Raw genomic sequence first — 25,672 nt, 5'->3', positions numbered from 1 at the left:
GTCCTTTCCTGCAGGCTGCTATGAAACAGTTACATGCAGACAGAAGGTGAAGGGTTGGACCTCCCGCTGCAGCTGTTGCCTTGTCTGTCCCTTGTCTCCAGTGTTGTGTGATCTCGGTTCTTGCCTTTTAGAAACTCAGCCGGGCACGGAAAACCCTTTCTACCCAATCAAATGAGGTGACCCCAAGTCCAGTCAGCCAATAGCAGCAGAGGTCTGAGTATAAATACTTTAGTCCATCACCTGGTAGAGCTGGGCGACCCCTATATTTGGTGGATAGGATCTGATCCCGGGATCTGTTACTTCTTTCTTTTCTCCTAAGCAGGTAAAAGAAAAAAAAAACAACCCTGAATGCAATGTTTCAGTTTGACTTTTTGGTAAATGAAAGGGAAATATTCTGATGTTTTTCCCATTTAAATATGGATCAAACCTTTTGAGAACAAAATTGGTCTGAGAGGGAAACCAGAAAACTGAATGGTTCCGCACCGCTGGCGAACACCGAGCCGTGAAAACGTACTCCCCCTCTGCATTTCTGTCTTGGATTTTTGTGAAACGTTTTTTCTGGGATGGAAGCTACTAAAATAAACTTTAAATACTCTTCTACCGATGCACACTGTAGCCTGAAACGTAGGCATTTCTTTGAAAGATTCTTGGACGTGAGCAGCAGTGTGGGGTTGAGGGCATATCCATTTGTAGTGCTGTAGTGCTGCGCCAGCAGTTGCGTCTATCTGTCATCTGTTGCTGACGCCTGCAGCACTGGCTTGAGGTATGTCTTTGAATAGTTTAGGAGCGCTTGATATAGTCATGGAACTTGCACAGCCGTCTGTGAGGCATGCAGGCTTTGACCTTTTCGCTGCACCAGGTGTCATCATCAGTTTAATGCACCTCCACTAACTGAGCTCGGCCTCAAGGAAAGAGACACTGACAGCAAACAGAAAAAGAAAGAAGTGAGGAGGAGTTGCATATTTATTCTTGACAACAACCTGATTGATTATGAAGCTGCAGCGCCGGTTGCCTTTTCAGATTCCTAAACTGTTATTGAATTAATTTCTGCAGAAGTTAAAAAGGTTATGTGACCAAAGTAGTTTTCTTCTTTCTTACTGCTTTTTCTCAGCTAAAAAGGAATTAAATGAAATAAACAAAATAGATCATAGAGCATAGAAAAATAAAACTGTGAACCTCATTTATTTCTGAGAATTAATATTTTCTGCTGTTTTCATTTTGTTAAAGCTATTTTAAAAGCTGAATTACTTCTGTGGAAAACTACTCCATGCAGGCTTTCGCCTCCCTTGGAAGCTGACGTTACGTTGAATTGAGTGAGATGGGAGAGAAAGCCAATCATCGTTATGAGCTTGAGGTGGGACGGGTGCAGTGGAGGAGGGGGCATGACTATGCTATTAATAATGTTTGCTGTGAGGGGGAGACAGGTGGTGAGACGTCTGGGAGAAAGGAAGAGCAGGGGGGACATAGCACAGCTGACAAAGAGAGGGGTGGGGGGGACGTGAAGAAGACAGAAGGGAGAAGTTAAAAAGTAAAAAATAAAAGATCAAAGAGGAAGACGGACTTTTCTTACATAACCACACCAGATAGACACCAAGTGATAACTGGTAAATTAAGTAAACACATTTTTTTCATGGATGTCATATTATTCTGATAAGGGAAACATTGCATGATCCCGCCTAAATAATTAAAACAGCACACTGTCCTCTTTCCCCCGTCTCCTGTCAGGTGGAGTAAGAATCACAGCCATGACGAAGAACTGCCACAACGACTACAAAATGAAGTTCTCGGTGGACGACGAGTACCCCGATCTGACCAAGCACAATAACCACATGGCCAAGGTACAAACCCTGCTCTGACATGGTCTAAACATGGACACTTTACTGCCACACACATGGGCTTAGATGCTATTTCGTTTCAACGAGACATGATTCAGGGTTTTGTGAAGATGCATGCCACAAAAATGCGGTGATTACTTCTTTCGGGATCTCTTAGATTTCCCGGTAAAGACAGGTGAGTCACATGGCTGACCTGCGTGTGTTATCTGCTGTAGGTGCTGAGCAAGGAGATCTACGGCAAGCTGAGAAGCAAGTCCACCCCCAGCGGCTTCACCGTGGATGATGTCATCCAGACCGGTGTCGACAACCCTGGTGAGAAGCAAAGGCAAACAGGCACCACGAGACATGAATAACTGTAGCACAACCTGTAACCAAATACGACCTGTGATTAGGTTACTGACATTATAGGTTTTACTTTTATTTCATTCCTAGTTTGACATTTTTGTTGCCGGTTCAGGAACGATTCACTTCATTTTCAAAGGCATTTAAATTTTTGTTTCCTTTTAATACGGGTGGTGTTAGTCAGGCTGTAAGATTGAAGAAGTTCACACCTGTACAACAACACAGCACAACATCCCAGACTCGTCAGCATCTGCTCGTCAGGCTGGTTGTGTTAATGAATTTGACCAAACGGACAAAGATTAAGAGTGAAGACGTTTCCTGTATACTTTTTATTTTACTGCTACTTTATTTGATATACAGCATGGTTAAAATCTTTCCTACTCTCCTTCTTGTCCCAAGGTCACCCCTTCATCATGACTGTGGGCTGCGTTGCTGGTGATGAGGAGTCCTATGAGGTCTTCAAGGACCTGCTGGACCCAATCATCTCCGACCGTCATGGTGGATACAAGCCCACCGACAAGCACAAGACCGACCTGAACTTCGAGAACCTGAAGGTGAAGAGTCAAGTGTTGTTCGATATTCCACATTTACACCAGCCTAATCACATTCATTCCCTAAACTGTGTTAAAGCTGATGTACTTGAACTGGACTAACTTAGAAGTTAACTTCCACATCCCTCAAAATGTGGGTCCACATTTCATTTCTTTGAGTTTGTCAATGAAAGACACATTAATTTATTATAGAAATGAAATCAAAATATATACTATGAAATACTATAACATAATTATAATGTCTACGTTGTGTTCCAGGGTGGTGATGACCTGGACCCCAACTATGTGCTCTCCAGCCGTGTCCGTACTGGCCGCAGCATCAAGGGATTCACCCTGCCCCCCCACAACAGCCGTGGAGAGCGCAGAGCCATCCAGAATCTGTCCATCGAGGGTAAACGCTAAATGTCAAACCTATAAGAATAACCCACATGTTTATAAAACTCATTTTATTCACAGACTGACATCTTTGTGCCGCACACCTTCCTTCCTCAGCACTGTCCAGCCTGGAGGGTGAGTTCAAGGGAAAGTACTACCCCCTGGATGGCATGACTGATGCCGAGCAGGAGCAGCTGATCGCTGATCACTTCCTGTTTGACAAGCCTGTGTCCCCCCTGCTGACCTGCGCCGGTATGGCCCGCGACTGGCCTGACGCCAGAGGCATCTGGTGAGAAACAGAAATGGGAAATCAATAAATCTGAAGACAATTCTATTTTTTTCCTCCTCTTTAAAAAGCAGGGTGATCAGATACGTGCTGTAATCAGCCGAGACAGCAGCTTTTCTCCGTTTATGAAAACACAAACACATTAGAAACATCTGAGAGAAATTCTCCCATCTGCCCTTCCTCAGCAAATCTTTGACATCATTACCATCTGTCTGCATAATATGAAGAAAACACCAATTATTTCTTCTTTTAAACATCTCTTAAAGCGTCTCATGTTTGCTGAAGCTGCAGTTTAAACTTACATCCTTTACAAATGATGTAAGTCATTTGACTATATCCACAGAGATCTTCAAGGTCAACTTAACAATTTATTGGTTGAATATAGAGAGAAAGCCTGCAAGTGTGGCACAAATTTCTTTAAGAAGTGCTGCTTGTTGCCTGTAAATCAAATAAAACTGAGCTGGGTTTTATTCCTCTAGGCACAACGACAACAAGACCTTCCTGGTCTGGGTGAACGAGGAGGATCACCTGCGTGTCATCTCCATGCAGAAGGGAGGCAACATGAAGGAGGTCTTCAGACGCTTCTGTGTCGGCCTGCAGAAGGTAATACTCACAAACAGGACCTTCTATGGTTTCCTTTTTTGGACTCGCTGGGCTCTTAAACAACCGTAGGATGAATAATTTCTTACTCTTCACCGTTCAGATTGAGGGGATCTTCAAGAAGCACAACCACGGCTTCATGTGGAACGAGCATCTGGGCTACATCCTGACCTGCCCCTCTAACCTGGGAACCGGCCTGCGTGGTGGCGTGCACGTCAAGCTGCCCAAGCTCAGCACACACGCCAAGTTTGAGGAGATCCTGTCCAGGCTGCGTCTGCAGAAGCGTGGCACAGGTGCGGAAAAATGCTTTTGAAGCTATAAACAGACATATTAAGCATTTAGTGTACAAACAACCACCTCAGTGTCACTTTTTTGGGACGGATGGTGTCTGTGTGTGTGTCTGTGTGTGTGTCTGTGTGTGTGTCTGTGTGTGTGTCTGTGTGTCTAAGTTCCAGTAAAATTACTTGATGTGGGAATGAGCCTTTAATTTCACGTCATCCAGCTGTGCCTCTGAAACAAGCTGATAAAAGGGAATAGTTGTCTTTGCTGATGGCATGTACTACGTCAGTGGCTAAAGGGTAACTCCTCCTCCCCCTACACCTCCTCTTGAGCCTTCTTGTTCTTATTGTCCTCATCTTTTGACACAGGCGGTGTGGACACAGCCTCTGTGGGCGGCGTGTTCGACATCTCCAACGCTGACCGTCTGGGCTCCTCTGAGGTGTATCAGGTCCAGCTGGTGGTCGATGGCGTCAAGCTGATGGTTGAGATGGAGAAGAAGCTTGAGAAGGGAGAGTCCATTGATGGCATGATCCCCGCCCAGAAGTAAAGTGGACAGACATCCCACGATCGAATGACTGTCGGAGTTTGTTTTGTTTTTTTATTTTATAAAAAAATGAAGCGGTAGCCATGTTGTAAAGTTATTTTACTGGTTTCGGCCAACTGGCTACTTTCTGCTTTCTTCTTTCCGTCAACAGACACTCCACTTCTCTTTATCCTCCTTCCTTTCTTACTTATTTCTGCCATCATTACTCCTCTCATCCTCTCCTCTACTGTCTTTGGTTTCTTCTAACTCTAACCATCTCTCTTCTCATCATCTCGGCAACATCCTGGGATCAATCCATACATAGTCTGACCATGGCTATGTACACGCACACCAAAGGAATTTTTTTTTGGTTGTACAATATAATGGACTATTAAATGATGCCCCATGTGACAATCAAGCTTCCTGGTTATGTCATCTTTTCTTTATGAGATCTCCTGAGAAGAGAACATTAATTTCACTGGCAGCAATCACAAAACAGACATAAAATAAGAACGAGGTTGAAAGTCTTTATTTTTGTGTGACACATTATTTCCAAGGAGACATGCAGGATTGCAGGTCGATCATTTCTGTAATTTCAGCCCATAAGTTAAGTTTTACTGATAACAGCGACGGCTTTAAACACACTACACAACAGAACTGTAGCCTTAAAGCGCGGCCCTAACCGTATCTAGAGAACAGCCCCACGGGGCGAGGCTCCGTTATACACGAAATAAAACAAACAAAAAAGAAAGAAATCTGCAAAACTAGCCCTAAATCACAGCTTCACATTATCAGACAGCGGTGGAGACCTGCCGCGGCTGAAATCTCCCATGAAACAGATAAATTGCTGTAGTGAAAGATCACAAATCTGCTCTAACATCCAACATTTCCATTCCCAGTGTTTTGTCAGATGCTGCATACTTGAAAAGGACAAGTTATAGTTGCGTAGCTTTATAGAGTTACAATAGACGTACAACAACCTTTTGATTTTGGAGTTATCAGTGTCCGTGCACCAATGTGTGATCACCGTAGCGCTAAGCGGAGTCTCTGTTGGTATAATTTTGGTAACTATGATCTTTAATGAGCAGCAAAGTGTTGTTTTTATAAAAGAAAAATGAATTCTTAAAGGTCATTCAAGGTCACATTCCCCCTTTAAACTACTGCCTCATCAACGCGCACGCCACAAGCTTTGATAAAGCAGGAGTTCGATTGGTTAACAGTCAAAAACCTCTTACAGCAATACTTAAGTCTGGTTGGTCAACAGTCATACACCTTCCAGCAGTGCTGCAGTCTGATTGGTAAACAGAGGATAAAGTCTACAGTTTGGTAAAGATGTTTCAAAGAAGAAATCAGTGTAATAAAGCACAAAAAAAAAAGACTGATGTAAGACAGATTTTCATTTGAGTTGAGAGTTCATCAGAAATTTGGTACTTTTTAAATGTACCTGTACATCGGTTCCCTCTAATTTGGTTACAGTAACGTCACTGTAACCAAGTGGCACATCTACCTGGAAACCTGAAGACGTCACAGCTGGTTTTACCATGTAAAGTCAAGCAGCCATATAAGCAAAGAAAGACATTCAGGATGATTCTTAGTATTCTTTGTAGTGGGCTTTAAATGGGTGAAAGAAAAAAATGGGATGTTAAAAAGAAAAAAGGGGAAAAAGTTTTTAAAAATAGAAAAGAAAGTGCTCAACAAAATTCAAAAAGGTTACAGCAATAAAAAAAAATAATAAAACAAACAAGGAGCCCTGTTAATCGTAATCGGTGCTTATTCAAGTCTTGATTCTTGGCTTTGTGTCTGCATTGCACTACACTCAAGTGAAGCAAAAAGCTGGGATACTGTTTCGTACTGTTAACTACCCAGTGAAGCATCAGCTCCTACACTACAGTATGTTTGGGGATAAAATTATGACAAAAAAAACCTAAAGGTCTCTTTCTTCCATTTATGAATGTTTTTATTAAAAATATGAGTCATCACTTTTGGAAAATGGACCAAGTTTTTAACCTCTCAGCATCTGCCAGCTCAAGCCTTTATGGTTAGGTGAAGGGAAAACAGCGATTCCAGGGTGAACTGATAAGACTTCGTGTGGCATGTGGCTAAAACAAAACCCTGAGCAGGTCATGAGTGATCCAGGAGACTGTCAGAAGCAGGAGGTTAAATCGTGTTTGGATTAGCCTGGTAAAACAGGAAGTGGATTTTTTTAGTTGCCATTTTTTTAAAGAAGTATTCCTTTTTAAAATTTTGATGGGCAAAAATGTATTTTCATTAAATGCATTTTACTCTTTATTTACTGGAACTACTTTCATCAGGACCAGTGCGTAGGAGTCCCGAAGCTCCATTAGCAGAAATGTATATGGCATTCATAGTTATGTTTACATTAGTGTATAAGCACATGTAACTACGCATTGCACATTTTTAGCTTAACTTTAGCCATTTGTATCTACACAGTGAGAGCTTGTCCTGCATCCAGAGCATCGAACCGTCAACTGGGTCAGACTAAGAAACCCAAAGACCGGCTTAAGAGAGAGCCTAACATGTGGTTGTAAGGATGTTTTCCCCAACCTCACTCTTAGATGCTACAAAATCCTACACACTGGTTGTTTAACTTGTGTGTCTGTGTCACAATAATGCACTCCGATTGGCTTGTTGTTTTTGTTTGTCTTTTTAAGAAAAATACAACATAAAACTGATGAAACCAACATGGATACAGGAACTTCCTGTTAGGTATTAAAATTAATTTCTTCTATTGCAAGGAACACATTAAACTTAGCACTTTAAAGGACAAACATTTGGTGAAGTTGTATTTGTTTTTAAGGATCAGAGCGAACGCTTAAATAATCAGGTTGGTCCTGTATTATTAGGCAGCTTTGCTTGTCTGTAAGCGCTTCACCTGCCAGCTATGAGCCCAGCAGACAGAGAAGCAGTTTACCTGAAATGATACAAACACGTCAGACTCCCAAATGAGCAGAAACACCACTTTTGTTCATGGATGGGCAGAAATTCTGCAACGCTTGTCTTTGCATTTCTGCATGTCTCCCTCTAGAGGCCGGAGGTCACACTACGCCCTCACTTAAATATGTGACGTTTGCCAAATGTCTGCCCGTTTTAAAAGCACTAAAGAAAGAAAATAAACTTAATACACAAAAATGAAAACATTTCTTTAAATAGCAGCTCTTTAAAAAGGAATGACAACAAATATGATACAAAAGGAATAACAATGTCAACAACAACAACTTATTCAGCTCCATCATTCGCACCATCCCCATCATCATCATCAAATATGAAATCATGAAAACAAAAACAGTCTGACTCTATGGGCTCATTTTTTTATAGTGGTGGTGTTAAGCAGGGATTGTAGGTCACTGACAGCTCCAAGGTCAAGGGTCATCATAAGCCTGCAGCGGTGGGCTATCCACATCTGTGTATCCATTTGTCTGCCTGTGACTGGTGGCATCAGAAGAAGAGGGTCTTTGGCGGAGGCGAGGCATCATTAGCCACGCCAGCTGAGGTGGAGCCCAGGGATGAAGAGAAGAGGGCTTGTGACCCTTCTCCTCTGCATCCCTCATCATTCATTAACCTGTCCTGTGCGTTGTCAATCTGCCCCACCCCCGGTTGCCCTCAGAGCTCCAGCTCCTTGGACACTTTGGTGGCAATGTCTCTAAAGGCTAACGGTGCCCCCCAGAGGCGCTTGAACTTTACACCGCTGCTCTGGCCCAGCCCGCTGGGCAGCTGGCAGACCTCGGCCTCGAAGGCCACGCGGGCCCCGGCTGCTCCGTGGGTGCAGGACAGGAGGAAAGGCCCGGCCAGGTGGACCTGGCAGCCGCAGCCCTGTGCCGCCTCACGCAGCGCTAGCACCACCTCGGCCGGGTCGCGGGGGCTCCGTACCCTCACATCCCAGCCGCATCGGGGGGTCCGGGGCTCGGCCGCTTTCTGATGCCCAGATAGATGGCGACTGAAAAGGTTAAGAAAAGGGAGGGGTGATGCAAATGGAGGAGATAGATGGAAAGTTTTTAAGAGAAGAGCAAAGGCAGAAGAAGAGATTTAAATGTAGGATGATGAATGGTAAAGTGTGAAGACAAGTGATTGAATGTGTGGTTGTGTGAGAATATGAGTGGTTAGGGGGAGGGGAGGAGAAGAAAGACAATTAATATCACACACATCACTGGATTTTGATTCTGTTCCTAGGACACAGATGAGTCAAAGTCTATTTTCTACACTAACACATAATTGCTGTTCAAATAAGATATGAAAATAAACATTTCTTCTTTAAAAATGTTTTATAATGAGTAACATGAAAGTGGTCAGTGTTCAGTGTAATCAATAATTATCGTCTGTAATGGACTTCTTGTTCTGGAGCAACAAGTGACAACAAACAGCATAAAACCTGCTGGTAAAAAATATAATTTAATGCATTTTCTATTAGTCCAGCATTATAGTTCTATTATCTACCACAGGGAGACACACTCAGCATCTACCACCACAGTCCGTTTGCTAATGTTAGCCTGGTGCAGCTGGTTTACCTGCTGTTTTTAACCTGAGACTGGGCTGGAGCAGCTGAGGCTGAGAGGGAGCGCACACCAGTTTGAGTAAAATAAAGAGAGACCGAGACTCAGTTTACAGAGATTACAGTACAAGAAATGAATGCGACCTCTGAGCTATGATTCAGTGGTCTCATGTGGCTTTTGATTACTGACAAAAATATTTTTGAATTTCATCCAGAGGTGAAAAATATCTCTGTGTGCTGTATGCTGGCCATGATTTCTGTTAAAGTATGTCTCATATAAATAATATGAAACAGCATGAGTGTGATTTCATCTCTGTAGCCTCTCAGTAACAAATAAATGAAGAAAAGAATAGACAGCAGTAACAGCCATTTATAGCAGGTCACATTTCTGATACAGAGGTTTACATACGTCTTTTTATTTTTTATTTAAGATGCTTGCAAGGAAGAGACTTTACATGATGTATCAAGTTTTGTATTTGCCTTTAAACTTGACAAAGACTTTAAGATGATCTAGATGTGCTATAGCACATTATAGAGACTGTAGAGAGGGAATAGAGCAGGTCATTATACAATACACTGAAAAAAACAAACCAAATTTCAATTATTCTTTATAGTGCTGAGTAACTTAATCTATACCTAACAGTAAAGCCTAAGATTCTCTCCTTAATCTACACTACATGGATGGGATAATTTCCTTAATTAATAATTTGAATTTGAAAAATAATTGGTAACTAAAGCCTTAACAAATGCAGCGAAGCACCTTTTATCTGTAACAGTTCACAAGCGTTGACCTTTGGCGACAAATGTGACAGAGGCACTCACACTGCTGAGCTTTCTTATAAATAGCCTGATGCGTTTCATTATTCATGACCTGTTTCGGCTGCATAAGGGGAAAAAAAAACACTTTGTAGGGTATCGAGGGTTACTGCTGCAAACCTGCATCACATGTGAACCTGTGATTGGTGAAAACATGGCTCTGCTAACTGAACCCTGAATTCAGTGAGTGTGCACGATGTGTCTTTCTGCCTCCAGCGTGCTTCGACATGTTTCCGTGTGAAAAATAGCCTCTGTTGGAACTTTATTTCCTGTACTGGTTAAAACATGTTTACTCACCTTGTGACCGGAGATCTGCTGATTCTCTCAGGTTCGTCTGTGACCCTCAAGAAGAAAAAAAAAAATTTATCTGTTAGAAATCAATCGGCCAACCGCTTTCTCACACAACCCCTCCCCTTCTACACCCCCCACCCCCATTTCCTGTCAATCAGCAGCACAGCTAATGGACCAATCCACTAAACACGACACAGAACATGATCTTCAAATCACAGATGGATCACCGACCTGCACTCACTGCACTGAAACACTGGATGGATGTGAAACCACAAAAATCGACAAAACGAGTGAGAAGGATGAACAAATGCCGAGGGGGTGAATTTATGGCAGCAGACCAGGTCTCAACACATAGTTTGTGTTACACGACTCACGCAAACGCAGACTTTAATGCTGGTAGAAGCACAAATTAGTGAGTTACAAGATGCCAGCAGGGTACTCATGAGATACATTTGTACTGACAGCTTTTTCACAGGCTTTACGACTGCATTTCACGACTTTTGTTTTAGCTTATACTGGACAAATAGACTGCCATTTTCTACTCCTACTGCACTGCGAGCGGTCGTATGCATCCATTCACGCACACTCATGCAGACCACACATTCAGACAGTGCTCTATTCTGTGAACGCTCTTTTTTTATATGATACCCACACTCTCACGCTGATGGATGCATCAGCAGCAATTTGTGGTTCGGCGTCTCACTGAGGACATTCAGACTAGAGGAGCCAGGGATTGAACCACCGGTCTTCCGGTTAGTAGATATAGGACACTATGACATAGAGCCTTCATCTGTAGTTCGGATTCAGGAGACCAAGCCCTTTCTAATTTTAAGATTAGGATTCAAACTTTCCTCTTTGATGAAGCTTATAGTTAGTTAGTTCCCATGATGCACTGAGCACTTCTTCTTCTCCTCCACCCTCTTTAATAGCTGCATGTCATTGATTTTCTGTCTGCTCTCTCCTGTAGTTTGTGCCGTCTCCAGGACCACATGATTTGCTACGATTACACTCACACAGACGGGCTGGTTAATACAGATCCCATCTGTGTCCACCGGGGGCCACTGTTGCTATTCACGCACTTGACTGATGGCTTCCTTCCCGCCAGCATGGCAACCTGATCTCTATTCCTGGAAATGGGGGTGACTTTGAAGGAGCCAGCAGTGAGTTTTCACTGACAGATTAAGTTTGAAAAATGAAACCTAAATGAACTAAGATGACCGTTGCTCTGACTAAGGAGCTGTTGTGGTGCAGAGGTTTTAATCAGGGCTAAACAAATGTTTAGATTGCGTAGTTCAATGTTTTGACTGCGTCACACAAAATAAAAAGTAGAGAGAGATCTGTCCTAATCCCCAGGAATAACCACTGGGATACACCTTTACGGGAAAAAGTTATCCAAGTAATTATTGAGCAAATATCTCGAGGGGAATTCTTTAGGTTTAAGAACACTAAACTTGACCATTATAATTGAAGAGTTTTGAGGTGCTCTATAAAGATTATGACCTTGACATCTTGTCTGTGTAAAGAACGAGAATAACACTCCTGCTCCTCCAAAACAAGGAGCATCGCATCCTCATGAAGGAATTCAAGTGTTTTGTGAGCAACGAGTGTGGAGTGGCAGACTGACCAGACTCTGCTGTGAGTCAGTGACTGTGTGCAAACACTAAAGTATGTAAACTGCAAAAAAACAGATTGTGTGGGGGAGAGAGAAGCAGAACAAAAAGAAGAGGACAAGGACGCAAAAAGGGAGAGGAAAAAAAGACCGAAACTGGGACGAGAGACAGACAGACAATTTGCGGCAGTGTAACAGAACAATCTGCTGGTATCGTGAGGGAGAGCTGCGCGCAATCCCAGTTTAAGACACAGATAAACTGTGGTTATATAACTAATCCTGGTTTAAAACGGCAGTGATGCTGGGTCAGTCGGTTAGGATGACTGTAGCAGGCCCAGATGCTTCTTACAAGCCTCTTCTCCTGCGGAGCGCTAAGACGCACGCTGGGTACATTTACAGTCACGGTTCAACATATTTGTTGTATCGCATTAATTGTCAACAGTTACAGCATGATCCATTAGCTTTCTGCCACCTTGTATACCATTACAGCAACCTCCACATTGCCTTAGTCTAAATTAAAACGTCCTGTGCATCCTGTGCACAGCCTTCTAGTCTCCTAATACCAACCTGAAAAACCCTTCAGACCTTTCCTCAGTTTGTTTGCTCTAGAAAGAATCCTTAGCTGTGGACTGATGTCAAAAATATCTTTTTAAACACTTGAAATAATATTTTATAACATTAGATGTGAAGAAAAAATCAAGACAGTTATCTAGAAGTGGATAAAAGTGATATTTTTGACATACGTTGCTGCTAAAACCCATTCAGGAACGCACCATATGTCACACTTTTCAGAGGGATAGAACCTGCCTGTCTTCATCTCAGCTCTTTTTCCTTCACCCCCTGTGTCTTTCGTGTATAAAATACACTCCCCTTCCTTTCTGTCCTGGTTTCTCTGCTTTCTCTGAGAATCCAAAGCCCTGCTGCTGCACGACTGATGATTTGTTAACAGCATGGACAAACATATGGTGTTGATTTTGTGACTCAAAGTAGTGCAGTTGATCTGCAATAAACTCATACTCCAGGGAACGCACAAACATACACACACATCTCCATAGTGTTGTTTATTCTACACTCTGCATGAACAAGAGTGTGCGTGTTGTCCACGCGCTTGTTTGTGAGTAGTGATTTCTAGCTATAATAGCTAAAAGACCTAGCATCCTACCTGATGGTAACATTTAAAGCCATACTACAGTAAAAAGGAAAACTTAAACATACATTTAAAATAGAAATAATTCACATTTTTGTTGCTTTTAAGTGCTTTGCTAGAAGCAGGTAATGGTGCTGTGCTGTTTACAGCCTGTAGTGAGTGCTACAGCCTAAAGCTGAGCCACTGGAGATGGGAGGAGTGACAAAGAGACACTAAAGCAGACAGCAGCTGATCAGAGTTTTAGAAACACAAACACGCTGGTTTTGAGATAAAGCTGCTCTACTGGAAGAAGCAACCATCAAACATTTCATCAGTGGACTTGGCCACAACTTTAAGTCACACATCTGCAGAGTTTAGTCTTACTGCATTTCAACTTTCTAAAGGGAAGTTTGAATCCTGGATTTTTATAACCTTTTACGTCAGTTAATGGAAACATAAAACCGAGTGTGTACAAACAGTGACCGAGCATGGGTGAATAAGCACATCAAGTAACATAAAAGGAGAAGATGTATCACAACAAATTTCTGCATGGTAAGCAAGTTAAGCGTGGGACTTTTAAAAAACCTTTTAATGCAGCAACAACTGTTTTTATCCGTTTTATGTATGAATGCACAATGAATAACCAGAAAACACAACGTAGCCCAAAGTTATGCACTATTATGTTTTGAGTACTCATTTATTTAAGTAAAAGATTTGATCGGACTTGATCCAGATAAGAAGATGGATGTAATGAAAATAATAAATAATAAAGAGATTTTACAAAAATAAAAATGTCTTTAATAAATCGAAGAACTTTTGAGCAGTTATGTCGATGCTGCAGATCAAATAGTGCTGACCAACATAAAGAAAGGCAGCATTTCACATGCACACTCAATGCTCACAAGAACCCCGCGTTTAGTCTATAAGCATATTGTGTATTTTAACAGCCAAGATATACAAGACAAATATGCTTTATACCCAAATTCCAACTGCATATTAGGCTTTTTCATATTTTCTCTCACACGTATCCTGCAAACTGGTTCTGGGTTTGAATCCACTGGTGGGGCCGGACGTTTTGCATACATGTCTTTGGATAGTACTTCAAAGGCCATCTAAGATTTTTTTAAGACCTGCTTATGTTATTTCCTTTATCAACTATTCTTCACTTTAAAAAAAAAATCAAAATTTTGATTTTACCACCATGAAGCTAAAATATAAATTTTAGTGGAAATATTTGACTGAGACAGTTGACTTATTTATATTAATTACTACCTTTAGAGTAGCTTTGCCTCAGATAAAACTTCATATAACTAAACTCTGACCTGCAACAGACTGCAACAGTGAATGAGGGGTAGAGGGGATGACTGAGCACTGGCAGGCAGACAGACAGACAGTCAGATGGACAGAAGCAGCCAGAAAACATGGGAAAGGAAGACTTACTAACTGTTTTTGTTCCCTGCGGGAGGGTGCAGCCCGACATGGACTTGTTTGAGCTCTGACGTTTAGAAGGGTCAAGAGTGACCCTAGGAGGAGAGAGGAAGAAGAGAAGGAGGTGAAGAGAGGATGAGAGGAATGGAAAAAAATGGAAAATTGAAAGTTTTTGAAAGAGAGATGTGAGTGGAAGAAAAAGCAAGTGAAGGGGTAGACAACACAGAGTGACAGTAAGAAGCACAGGTAGAAGAGGTGAAGAATTCAACATCAGGTACTGTAGTTCAAGAAAAGAAGGATAGAAGACTGGAAGGTGACTGGCAAGAAAAAGCCAAAGTGGTTAAAGAATCAAACAAACAAACAGATAAAGCAACAATAAGCAGCCAAGAACAACCGTGAAAGACATATAGTGTGTCCACCTAGCGCGCAGACCTGGGTCAGATAGGTTATCATTTACCTTTTTAGCTTTAATTGCCACTAAGGTGCAGTAAGGCGGAGGTGCCTCAGGAATACAGTTCATGGGAGGAACTGAAAAAAGGAGGTAACCATGCTGAATAAAATCGAATTTTTATAAATTTAAACTGGTCTTCATATACTGTCCATCGATGTCGCAGGATTGTGTGGATGTGTGTGTTTACTGTTGGTTTACTGTTACATGCAGACAGCTTTACTTCTTCAGGACAGAGTAATTCATATTTTGTCTTGTAGTGTAGTAAGATGTACACACTTGGAACATTACACAGCCCCCACAGTCAAATCTAAATAACTAAACATGAATTAGTGCAGTAAACGGTAACTTTAGTATTCTGTGATGTTTGAATCTGTGGTTAGCAGTGGGTGGATATTTCCATGAAGATGTGGATGTGGCGGAAGAAAAAGACTGAGAATCTTGAATGTGAGAAAATTAAATTGGCGAACAATATTTGAACACTATTAGACCCAGGTCTGACACTCCGGAGGACAAGTTCTGAAGCCTGTAAAGCTGAATTATTAGAGAAGGAAGGCTGGTAGGTTAGTACTGGTTAAGGAGACGTGACAGGCAGCAAGGTTATCGAAATGATCTTCATGTGCAGAACTACACTGTCTAGTTGTAAGCTCATAATCAGACAGGCCTGTACTGTCACTTTACCACAACGATTAGCAGTATTACTAAACATTTAACAAAAATACGTGCAGATTTATTAACAAGCCACTGTGTTTCTACCAGTTAGCCCCGTCCACTCCCTGTTTCTTTGTTACTTAAAGCTTTCAAAAACAGTAAGACTTGACATTCAAACATCTAGCTTCTCCTCTTACCTGCGAGTCAGCTTGGAGGTGATTTTGCTGAGCAGGTTGGTCGTACCCCGGGTCCTGGCATGGGGCAGTGGGCTGGCATCGTGGGACAGCGTAGGAGACGCTGGAGGAGCGTGAGAGGGAGGCCGGCGGTCTCTAATCTGCCCTCCGTGAAAAGTGCTCCTCACTGTGGATCCCCGGGACAGACGGGAGGAAGGCGTGGAGGATGAGGAGGAGGTCCCAGAGGCACCTGCAATGCTGTGGGTAGAGGGGGAGGCAGGGGGGAGGCGGTGGGATGTGGAACTGGAGAGGTGGGTGAGGGTGGAGAAGTTGCAAGTTAGACTATTAGAACAAGTGCAACTGTTCAGGAACCATACAAGCACCAAACCATTTATACATATTTGATTACGGCTTTTCCAAACATCTGGAAGGAAGCGCGTTCAACATAAACAGAATCAAACCAGAGAAGTTACATTCACATTATAATTGCAGCGTAGGCTGTTTGAGCCAGTGTTAGGCAACAATCGCAAAACTGCGCATTTTCACTTCACTTTCAGACCCCAAATAGACCAGTGTGACCCATCTTCACTGGAAAAACACGCCACCTCGAGCAGTGATGTGACAAACAAAGGCTCGAATGAATCGGTGGCAGAAAACACTCGATAGCAAAAAGTATTTTTCATCTTTCATTTGGATTTTTTGACATCAAGTGCAGATTATTAGCAGACTTATGGCTTTAAGTTGGATTTAACATGCCAAGTGCATTTAAAAACACTTAATCAATCATTACGTAACTGGGTTTCTTCATGGCTTAAACTGGGGTTAAAGACAAGCTCTATCATTAGTTTGCAGTATTAAACAAAATCTATGGACACTGATAACTGGCTGGCTGATAAAAGGTGAATTATCCTTGAGTATATTTAACAACCTAACAATTTAAAAATAATTATTTGTCCGGTTTGATTTTACAATTCAAATCAAAGACGTCAACAGGTGAAATTATAATGAGCTGTTCGCAAACAGACTTTATTTCAGACTTTTCAAGAAAAATGAAAAGTCTGAAATAAAGTCTAAAAGTAAAAGACAGAAAGACCAGCAGAGCTAGCTGTCATACATTTCACACAGGTTGTTTTCTAACCTGAAAATTAACCCAAAATATTCTCTCTCTTGTGAGCGCCTGCATGCCCCACTACCTCATGTCCAGTTCCCCTCTCCTGTCACACATTTATGCACCTACGCACATAAACCACATACACACACACACACCTCTCCACCCCTGACTCTCAGGCTGGCTGGTGGCCTGAGGCTGCTTTTCATAACGCTCTAGATAACACCCACACACAGGGTTCAAGTGGGACAGAGCCATTAGATGGGTTAAGCTGAAGCGCAGCCGTTGCAGAGCAAAATCGTTTAGCGTCAATGTGAACTGGCTGCCTACTGAGACTCACCTCAGGGGGCACATGGGGGCTGGAGAGAGCAGAGGACAGCGGGACGGGGGATGGTTGAAAAAAATAAATTTTCTGTTCTGTAGCTGTGTGTGGTTTTGTACACAAGTTTCACCAGTGCCTCAAACTAATGTCAGTGCTTGATTAGTTAAAGCAGAGATGTCAAACTTAAGGCCCGGGGACCAGAATGGGCTTGGCAAAGACTCCTATCCCACCCAGTGGATCGCTCTGGAAAATAAACTTTTTCTGAGGTTTTAATAGTTTTCCTACTGATGAAGACCTCCCCTCTGGCCATTGGTATAATACCAACGTAATTAAGAATTAGTTAAACAATTAAAGGTTTACAGATATCTTAATCGGTCACAGACATTTCAGTTTTTTTATAATAGGGGTCACCATTAAAAAAACAAAAACAAACCTGAGGCATACTGTTGAAAATGTTCCCTCCTATATTGAGATATTTTGAGGATTAAACGTGTAATTAAGCTTGTTTACATTGACAGATAGGGGAGTTTTATTGGTCTGACCCATTTAAGATAAAAATGGGCTGTAAAATGTAAAATGTAAAATAAGTTTGACATCCCAGAGTTTGAGGAACTCCTCTGATTTCTGTTTTTAATGTATACATGGATTATTACAGCTGACCCATTGCTCTTTTCATATACCAAAGAGCATCTGCATTATGTCCTGATAATGAAGTCCCTTATCTTCCAGTCTTATCACAAGCTGACCTCAAACATGAACTTTGGACAGTGTCTGAGGAACCCGGGACACAGCTTCCCTTTCTCACATGTAGCACGCCCCAGGAAATGACCCGCCTAATGCTTTGTCATTACTGCAAATACTTTGTGTGCTTTAGGTAAGGGAGTTGCTCTGGTAGAGCGTGCAGGAGGCAGGACACATGATGCCCACTTGCTAGCAGTAAATGCACTCAGCTATTACCCGCCCTGCTCACACATCAATCCCCAGAATCCGATGTCCTAGGTTGCTGGCAGGTTAGAAATCAGCTAATATTCGATCTGACTGCATCAGATATTTGTGCTCTCACGTGCACTTCTGTGAGGTGAGGCCTTGAAATGTTCAGGGCTGCAGCGCATTTGTGAAAACAGCTTCTTCACACATAGTTTGAGCTCAGCGGAGGACCTGATGTAGGCAATCAACAAACGAACAGTCACGTAAATTCAAGTACCGAACATGCGCAGTGTTTTGGGCTTTTATTCTGATCTTTTAGGACTACAGGTTAGACAGTTTTCATGTACAATTTGTGCGTGTGTTTGTTCTTCCATGCACGTGATTTTCCCATCAACCACTCTGGCATGGCATCACATTGACAAGGCCTCTGAGGCAAATGGAGGGTTATGTTGGTGCAACGCCAGTCCTCACTTCATCCTGCTGCTCCCTCCTGTTCACCTCCTCTCCCGTTTCTTCCTCCCCCCTCTGCTTTCTCTTCTCCTCAACCTTCCTTTGTTTAGAGCAGACATTTATCCTGCATGCTCTAACACCACCTGTTAAATCATAACAGTGAGCTACAGCAGAGGATGCTGCCTCGGTGCAATGCCTAAATCGAACAGTGTGGGGTGTGTCATCTTCTCTGCTCACAGGAGAGTAAGCGTCTCCTGAACAGCAGTGATTCAGCGTTTCATCCAAATCACCAGTTGATGTTTTTTGTTTTTTAACCCTCTTCCTCGTATCTATTTTGAAAAGCATGATGGTAGGTAGACACGTTTGTGCAGTTTACTGATGTCACACTGTTGGCATTTTTTTCATACCAACATTCACTACTTCTTTGTCGCCATCATATGATACCCCCTCCTATCAAAAATGACTTGCACAAACACTTCATTCATTTTTTGTGCACTGATTTGATTGACTAAGATCTGAAAACTTGTATGCACTTGATACACCCTTCGCCTGGCCTACCCCTAACTGCCCCGTGTGTGCAAATTTGTTTTTACTGGAGGTCAGACAGCAGACAGAAACCTTCAGGCTCTCCCTCTGAGAGACAAAATTAAAGCGTGATAAAGAGACAGAGGCGCAGAAAACAGGGCAGACAGACTGAAAGTGAGACAGTGACCACAGGAAAAGAGAGAGAGAGTGAAGTAGAGTGAGACAGACACAGCAAGAGAGGGGACGTTGACTGCCATGCTCAGAGACCGACAAGGAGACAACCATCTGTCGTAACAACAGACAGTTCACACTGGGTACACAGAGCTGCACACAGAACAAAGACAAAGCCACTGATGTGCAGTGTTAAGCCCTTCATCCTGTCTTGAAGAGACAAAATGTGTGTGTGAAACATGCTAAGCTTTGTGCTAAAAGGGGACAAGCTGTACCAGTCAAACCGGTCTTTACAAAACTTATCACAGTGACATGTTCCACTGTACTTGCAATTAATACAAACGCATTTCCCAAAGTGTTGAAAATAGTTAAAATAGATGCAATGTGAAGATGCAATGTGCCGGCGAAACCAGCCATTTAATCACCAGCCTGAGCTTCAATTCTATACTTAACTCACTGCCTTTAAGGCTCTTCAGGGACAAAATGGGTGTAATTTAGAGCTGTCTGAACTGAGGTGAGGGTGTAGCTATCCAGACCTAACAGTGTGTAAATGGAAGCCAGAGATTTTTATCATATTTAAACAAAATTCTGATCTGAGGTTTGAAGTGCGGGCGATTTATCGGGCTGTGTTCTACTAATAAATATATTGATATACATGAATGCTACTGAATGTGGTCCAAATTCACGCAAATAAAGCTAATCTGCCCCCTTTCAGTTTAAAATGATTTCAGAAGAGGCCTCTAGAGAAATAGCGAAGAAACAAATTGTCTGCTTTTTGAAAGATCTCATTAGTACCTGCTGGGTGGATTTTATACTTCATATACACATTTGCAACTCTCACCTGTTTTCCTTGCCGTTTTGTAGCAGGGCGTGTCTATCAGAGTTGGATCGGTCTGTGCACACATACGTGTTCCTTCGAGTCATAGCACTAGCAGGGATGTTATTCTGGAGGAGAAGAAAAGCCTGTAAATTATGTGAGATTATGTGAAAACAAAGATTGCCCTGGATTGACCTCTGAGCTCTGCCTGTATCTGCCGTGGAGAACATTAAAGAGTTAATCTCAGATTATTCTGACTGCAGTCTTCAACCCTTTGCATGCAAACTATGCTCTTCATTTCTCATGATTAATTTCTAATTTGATGATTTATCTCAAAACATGTAATAGTTTTACTTCTCTGATTGTCTCCAGTCTGTGGAGGATATTTTATTTTTGGTTCCCATTATATTTATTTTAACGTAGCCTTAAAGGGCTGTAATCTGAGGTAATTGGATTAGGTGGGGTGTTAGGGCTCTGCCATCTGTTGTATTGATAAGGGGGTTAAAAAGTGACAGATTAGATTCACTAGACGGTTCCTCCCACCTGCACATAAACCTTTTGGGCTTACCGTGGTTGAGTTAACCTCCTTACGCCGGTCAGGTATCTCAGATTTATTTGGGTTGTGAGCAGAGCTAACCATGGGACTGGAGGGGGTGGGGATGCTACGGGAGCCAACAGTGTTGGTGCTTGGCTTGCGTATCGACAGCCGCTCCTCTCTAAGCCCCGCCCCTTCAGCTACGCCGCTGGGACTTCGTTTTGGGTGTGTTGATCCTGGAACAGCTGGACCGCCTAACAGAGCAAAGGTTCTCAGTGAGCTAAATTTATGCAGATTCAAAGTCTCAAGATGAATAGAAACAAATAAAAGTCATCAGTAGTTTGCCTTACAGAAATCAGAGTGTCGTCTCTGGCGGTGGTACGTGGAGGCACTGCGCTGTGCCTTATGGCCAGAAGAGGAAGACTGTGCACCCGAGGAGCAAGAAGAAGTGGAGTGCTTGCTTGTTCCGTTGGTGATGCCGCCGGGCCGGATTCGAGCCAGACTTAAAGTGCTGCTAGACCGAGAGTCAGTGACCTCCGTCTGAGATACAGACATGCACAGACACACAAACGATATAAAATTACAACTGGACTCGATCATTGATCTTCATCAACCGAGAGCAACGGAGGCCAGTTCATATGTCAGTCTTAATTAGTCTGGGTGTCATGACTGTAGCACATCACAACTGTAAACAAATTAGGAAGCGATGGCACCAAAACTATCTTCTCAACCCTGTTTTACTGCTATGTAAGCATAATATCTAAGTATTAACCATGACAGCTTATTAACAGCTTCATCGTAAGGTCAGGAGCAAAGGAAACGATTTACCTCCGTCTTGCGTCCCAGCAGCAGGTATGTGGCAGTGAGCTCATTGTATTTTCGATTGGCCAGCGCATCTCTGATCTCTTCTCTGGTGAATCCCATCCCAATCATCACATCTAAAACAAAAAAATACTTCAGAACTTCTGTACAACGAAACGTTCTGGACAGTTTAAAATTATGGTGCTAAATGGTAACATTGTACTGACATTTTACTTAAGAGGCTTAGCCTATAGTATTCCACTTTTGAACATCAAGGCACCCACTATTATTTTTTATCTTAACCTCCCACTGAATAAAGAGGAATGCCTCCAAAGGTTTAGGGATAAAAACTCTGCCTATAGGACCTTACTGAATATTTCTTTAACCCTTCATTTCAGTAACCTCATGAAAAGATATCATTTAATGTTAAATTATTAAGAAAACATTAGTGATTAAGATATTTCTCACCAATGCGGCCGGTATCGTTAAAGTCTTCCACAGGCTCCATGTGAGGCTTCAGCTCATCGCCATCATGGCCAATATTAATCCACTTGTCTTTCATTATTTGCTAGTCATGAAAGAAAATGAGAGAAAACACAGAAAGCTTAAAACTGCCATGTTTGATTTAAAAAAAACATCACAAATCTGACATTTATATTTTCTTTTTGGATATTTTCTGTGTATGCGCCTTGGATTTATTCCACTAAATGTGCAATAAACCTGTCTTCACCTCCAGCGAGCAGCGCTTGGTGGGGTTGAGGACCAGGAAGCGGCGAAGGATTCCCTCGCAGTCCGTTGACATGTAGAAGGGCACGCGATATTTCCCCCTCAAAACACGCTCTCTCAGCTCCTGAACACAACACACATCCGGACACCATTAGTTTAAACTACAGGTGCACTAAGACATCAACAAAAAAAAACAATAACACAATTAAATGGAAGTTTATTGTTTTTCAGAATTGTACATTATGTGATCCTGCAGCTGTAAATGGGCTAAATGTAGAGAGAACTGAGATTAAGAGCTATTTATAATGACTTCAGACAAATTAAAACTAGTTAACATTGTAAATGTAAACTACAAGGTTAGTTTTTGCGAAACTGTTTAAATTTCTCCTATAATCTGGGCTTCAGAGGCACGTGACTGTATCTAAATTAATGCACAAAAACATCTCCGTGATGGATTATTCTCAAAAAATAAAAAATAAATGAAAAAAAATCAAACAGATAAGGCTGTAAGCTCTGAGCCACCTCAAATGACATTTCAATCTGAAAAACCCTGGCCTGATGTCACCCACCTTTAGGTTCTGTCCGTCAAAGGGCAGGGACCCGCTGACAAGCGTGTACAGAATTACCCCCAGGCTCCAGATGTCCACCTCTGGACCGTCATACTTCTTCCCCTGGAAGAGCTCCGGGGCAGCATAGGGCGGGGAGCCACAGAACGTGTCCAGTTTATTACCCGTCATGAACTCGTTACTGAAGCCAAAGTCGGCTATTTTAATGTTGGAGTCGGCGTCTAGAAGCAAGTTCTCCGCCTGCAGCAAACATGGTAGACAACAGAAAACTCTGAATACAGACAAGGTTCATAAACTCAAGAATAACTGACTATTATTTTGAATCTATAACACACTTTGGGCCTAAATTAAGCTTTGTAGCTTTGAAAATGTTACAGGTAATTCAGTAAATTCTGTAAATAATTTACACTTATCTAAAAGGAGGAATTTTTAATATCTTGTGCCAAGATTCTGGGTAATCACCTTCAAGTCTCTGTGAACAATGTTCTTCTGATGACAGTAGTGCACCGCTGAAACAATCTAAGGAGACAGAAATACAAAATGAGCTCATACAAGAGAACATAACTGAACCTAATGTTGTCCTTCAAATGAATGGCTCCTATACTACAAGCTCAATTCAAAGATGCCAATGCCCGCTTTCTAAACTAAATTCATAAATAAATTGATAAATCCTTTAAAACTGAAAGACTAGCTGTGCATCAGGTTTAGGCTGTGACACACTCAGACATACGGTTGAGGCCAGCTGTGGAGTTTCACTGACCTGTCTGAACTTGGCTCTGGCCTCTTTCTCCTTCATCCTGCCATGAGCCACGAGGTAGTCGAACACTTCCCCTGAAAAAACACAAAAACATTGAAAACTTCCTGTATTTAAAGTGGGCGTGGAAGTCACCAGTCGGACTGTTAAATTGTTGGGCGATCGTGGCTCAAGAGTTGGGAGTTCAGCTTGTAATCGGAAGGTTGCCGGTTCGAGCCCCGGCTTGGACAGTCTCGGTCGTTGTGTCTTTGGGCAAGACTCTTACTGGTGGTGGTCAGAGGGCCTGGTGGCGCCAGTGGGGTCCTTAGGGACTAGTAAAGCGCTATACAAATACAGGCCATTTATTGTTCTTATTTAATGAACCACCCATTAACAAAGACTAAGAATGATTTAAAAAAAAATTAGCAGTACTTAAATAATTCTCAGTTTTTTCAACACTCAATCTACTATCATTAGACTGCATTAAAATTTGAGGATTGTAGTGAGTGGGTTTACAAATGTGCCAAACAACATTTGGTTCAAAATCAGAAGGAGACAAAAATCTCTTTAGCGTTGCATCAGGAGGGGAAAAGATTTGTAAAATTTGTCAAATCATATGTGCCGTAGTGACTCCTTGAGAATAAGGGACCAAAAGCAGCATCAGTGCATTTAAAACATCACAGAAGTTATTAATTCGACTTATTAAATTCAGCAATTTTCACAGATTGCGGATCCATCCAGAGAGCCCTTTGGCAGCCCGGCTTTGGACCCTGGGCCATCTCGTGTTTTAGAGCATTTATGGCCATCGCGGCCTTGCCGTATTGGTCCATTTGATCGACCTTTGTTGTTATTATTTATTTTATTTTATTTTCAGTTGTTACAGACGGGACAGACATGACTGAGGGATAGGAAAGGGAGAAAGAAAAAGACAAGAAAACAAGCAAAAAAAACAAAAAACAGAGCAACATACTAAGCACAACACCATCGCATTAATCTAGCTAAGTGTAAACAGCAGTAAATACTAAATATTGAATGTTGTTGTGCAGCACGCAGGACCGACAGCGCACAATGTGCCTTGAAGTAGCAGTCAAGAAAGGTGTAGTTTATGTCTATGAACAGTGAACACCCGTGTGCACACCTGTGTGGATCAGCGCGCTTGTATTCAAAAGGTTTCCCCATGTAATGATCTGCTAGAGGGTGTAGAGAGCCATAGCCCTGTCCCCCAGGGCATGAAGCAGGCATGGAGGAGATCCAGGCTCCAGACATCCAGAGGCCCCAGAGTGCGAGAGCCCAAGGAGGACCACCGGAGGGGCAACCGTGCCACCCTCCTGGGAAGAGCTGAGGAGAGCCCCAGACGAGGGGTCACCCAGTAGCCACGGAGCAGAAACCAGAGGGGGCTGCACCGGCGTGCCCGCCGGCTCTGCCGGCAGCCTGCTGTGCCAGAGTGAACCGAGCCGCAGGCCTAGAGGCCGGAGGCCCGAGGGCCCCCTTTGCCTCGGAAGAGGCCTGACCGAGCAACAGGCGCCATAATATAAGCAAAGTAATTGGACACACTATATTCGGGAAACAAAGTATGAAATCATTTTGTTTACCCGTCCTCCCTCTAAACATTTAATTTGTTAAACAATGAAGCAGGCTGAGCTGATCTGAGCTGCATGTCTGCTGGTGAGCTGATGTCTCCTTATTAGGCATTGTAAGTAAGAGATCACACAACATACAGAGAGAGCAGGGAAGAGAGATTAAGGGATCACGAAGACAGAAGAAAAAAAAATAAAGACGCTGCAAAAATAGATTAGTGCCTGGGAAACTGCTGAACAATGGCTGAGTGCAAGATGAATAGAGGAACAGCTCCGAAAAAGACGGAGGAGAAAACATTAAAGTAGTGAAGCAAGACCTCACTAATGCAAATGGAGTAAATACTCTCTCTAAGTTAATTATCTCTTTGGTTGGACTGTACAGTTCAGAAGTAATGAAGCTAATTGGCACAAATCTATACTTGGCAATGCAGATGAGGGAGGTGATGGTGTCACTCACCTCCGCTAGCGTACTCCATAATCAGGTAAAGTGTCTTCTCGGTCTCAATCACCTCAAATAACTGGACTGTAATACACAGAGAAAGATTTCAGCGCAAAGGCCATCGTGGAAACATAC

The 25,672-nt window shown here is 42.5% G+C and overlaps 2 protein-coding genes across 8 annotated transcripts in view; one reads left to right on the top strand and one right to left on the bottom strand.

Annotated features, from left to right (window-relative positions):
* The first annotated feature begins 219 nt into the window (after positions 1-219).
* ckmb (creatine kinase, muscle b) lies at positions 220-5,209 on the top strand. Its single transcript, XM_085244206.1, has 9 exons — positions 220-322; positions 1,726-1,838; positions 2,051-2,147; positions 2,577-2,731; positions 2,987-3,119; positions 3,221-3,392; positions 3,869-3,992; positions 4,093-4,282; positions 4,637-5,209. Exons 2-9 carry the CDS (start codon positions 1,746-1,748, stop codon positions 4,813-4,815), a joined length of 1,143 nt encoding a protein of 380 aa, XP_085100332.1. The 5' UTR covers positions 220-322; positions 1,726-1,745; the 3' UTR covers positions 4,816-5,209.
* An 84-nt stretch (positions 5,210-5,293) lies between these two features.
* The window catches only part of mark4b (MAP/microtubule affinity-regulating kinase 4b), a 55,072-nt gene continuing 34,693 nt past the window's right edge, over positions 5,294-25,672 (bottom strand). The window contains exons 5-19 of one of the 7 annotated variants that reach the window (XM_085244199.1): positions 25,556-25,621; positions 23,549-23,619; positions 23,251-23,307; positions 22,792-23,028; positions 22,227-22,346; positions 21,965-22,064; positions 21,524-21,633; positions 21,046-21,235; positions 20,729-20,949; positions 20,185-20,288; positions 15,865-16,143; positions 14,581-14,663; positions 10,412-10,456; positions 9,315-9,354; positions 5,294-8,746 (exon numbers count right to left, since the gene is read on the bottom strand). In XM_085244199.1, coding sequence (XP_085100325.1) covers positions 8,413-8,746; positions 9,315-9,354; positions 10,412-10,456; positions 14,581-14,663; positions 15,865-16,143; positions 20,185-20,288; positions 20,729-20,949; positions 21,046-21,235; positions 21,524-21,633; positions 21,965-22,064; positions 22,227-22,346; positions 22,792-23,028; positions 23,251-23,307; positions 23,549-23,619; positions 25,556-25,621 — 2,057 coding nt within the window. In that variant the 3' untranslated portion in view covers positions 5,294-8,412. The remainder of the gene's footprint in view (positions 8,747-9,314; positions 9,355-10,411; positions 10,457-14,580; positions 14,664-15,864; positions 16,144-20,184; positions 20,289-20,728; positions 20,950-21,045; positions 21,236-21,523; positions 21,634-21,964; positions 22,065-22,226; positions 22,347-22,791; positions 23,029-23,250; positions 23,308-23,548; positions 23,620-25,555; positions 25,622-25,672) is intronic. The other 6 variants (XM_085244203.1, XM_085244200.1, XM_085244202.1 and 3 more) reach the window with 6 other exon arrangements.

Source organism: Mchenga conophoros, linkage group LG14 (assembly GCF_057382185.1).
Source record: "Mchenga conophoros isolate Kocher_MC1m ecotype Shallow Benthic linkage group LG14, M_conophoros_male_GT1.1, whole genome shotgun sequence".
NCBI lineage: Eukaryota > Metazoa > Chordata > Actinopteri > Cichliformes > Cichlidae > Mchenga > Mchenga conophoros.
The sequence above is the reverse complement of the archived record's forward strand: the minus strand, read 5'-3'. Positions and strand labels throughout refer to the sequence as shown.

Excerpts from the sequence above, each read along its gene's own strand:
- ckmb (XM_085244206.1), top strand. The coding sequence starts at position 1,746 with ATGACGAAGAACTGCCACAACGACTACAAAATGAAGTTCTCGGTGGAC. Across the intron at positions 3,393-3,868 it reads CCTGACGCCAGAGGCATCTG|GCACAACGACAACAAGACCT; the intron begins GTGAGAAACAGA and ends TTATTCCTCTAG. Across the intron at positions 3,993-4,092 it reads TCTGTGTCGGCCTGCAGAAG|ATTGAGGGGATCTTCAAGAA; the intron begins GTAATACTCACA and ends TTCACCGTTCAG.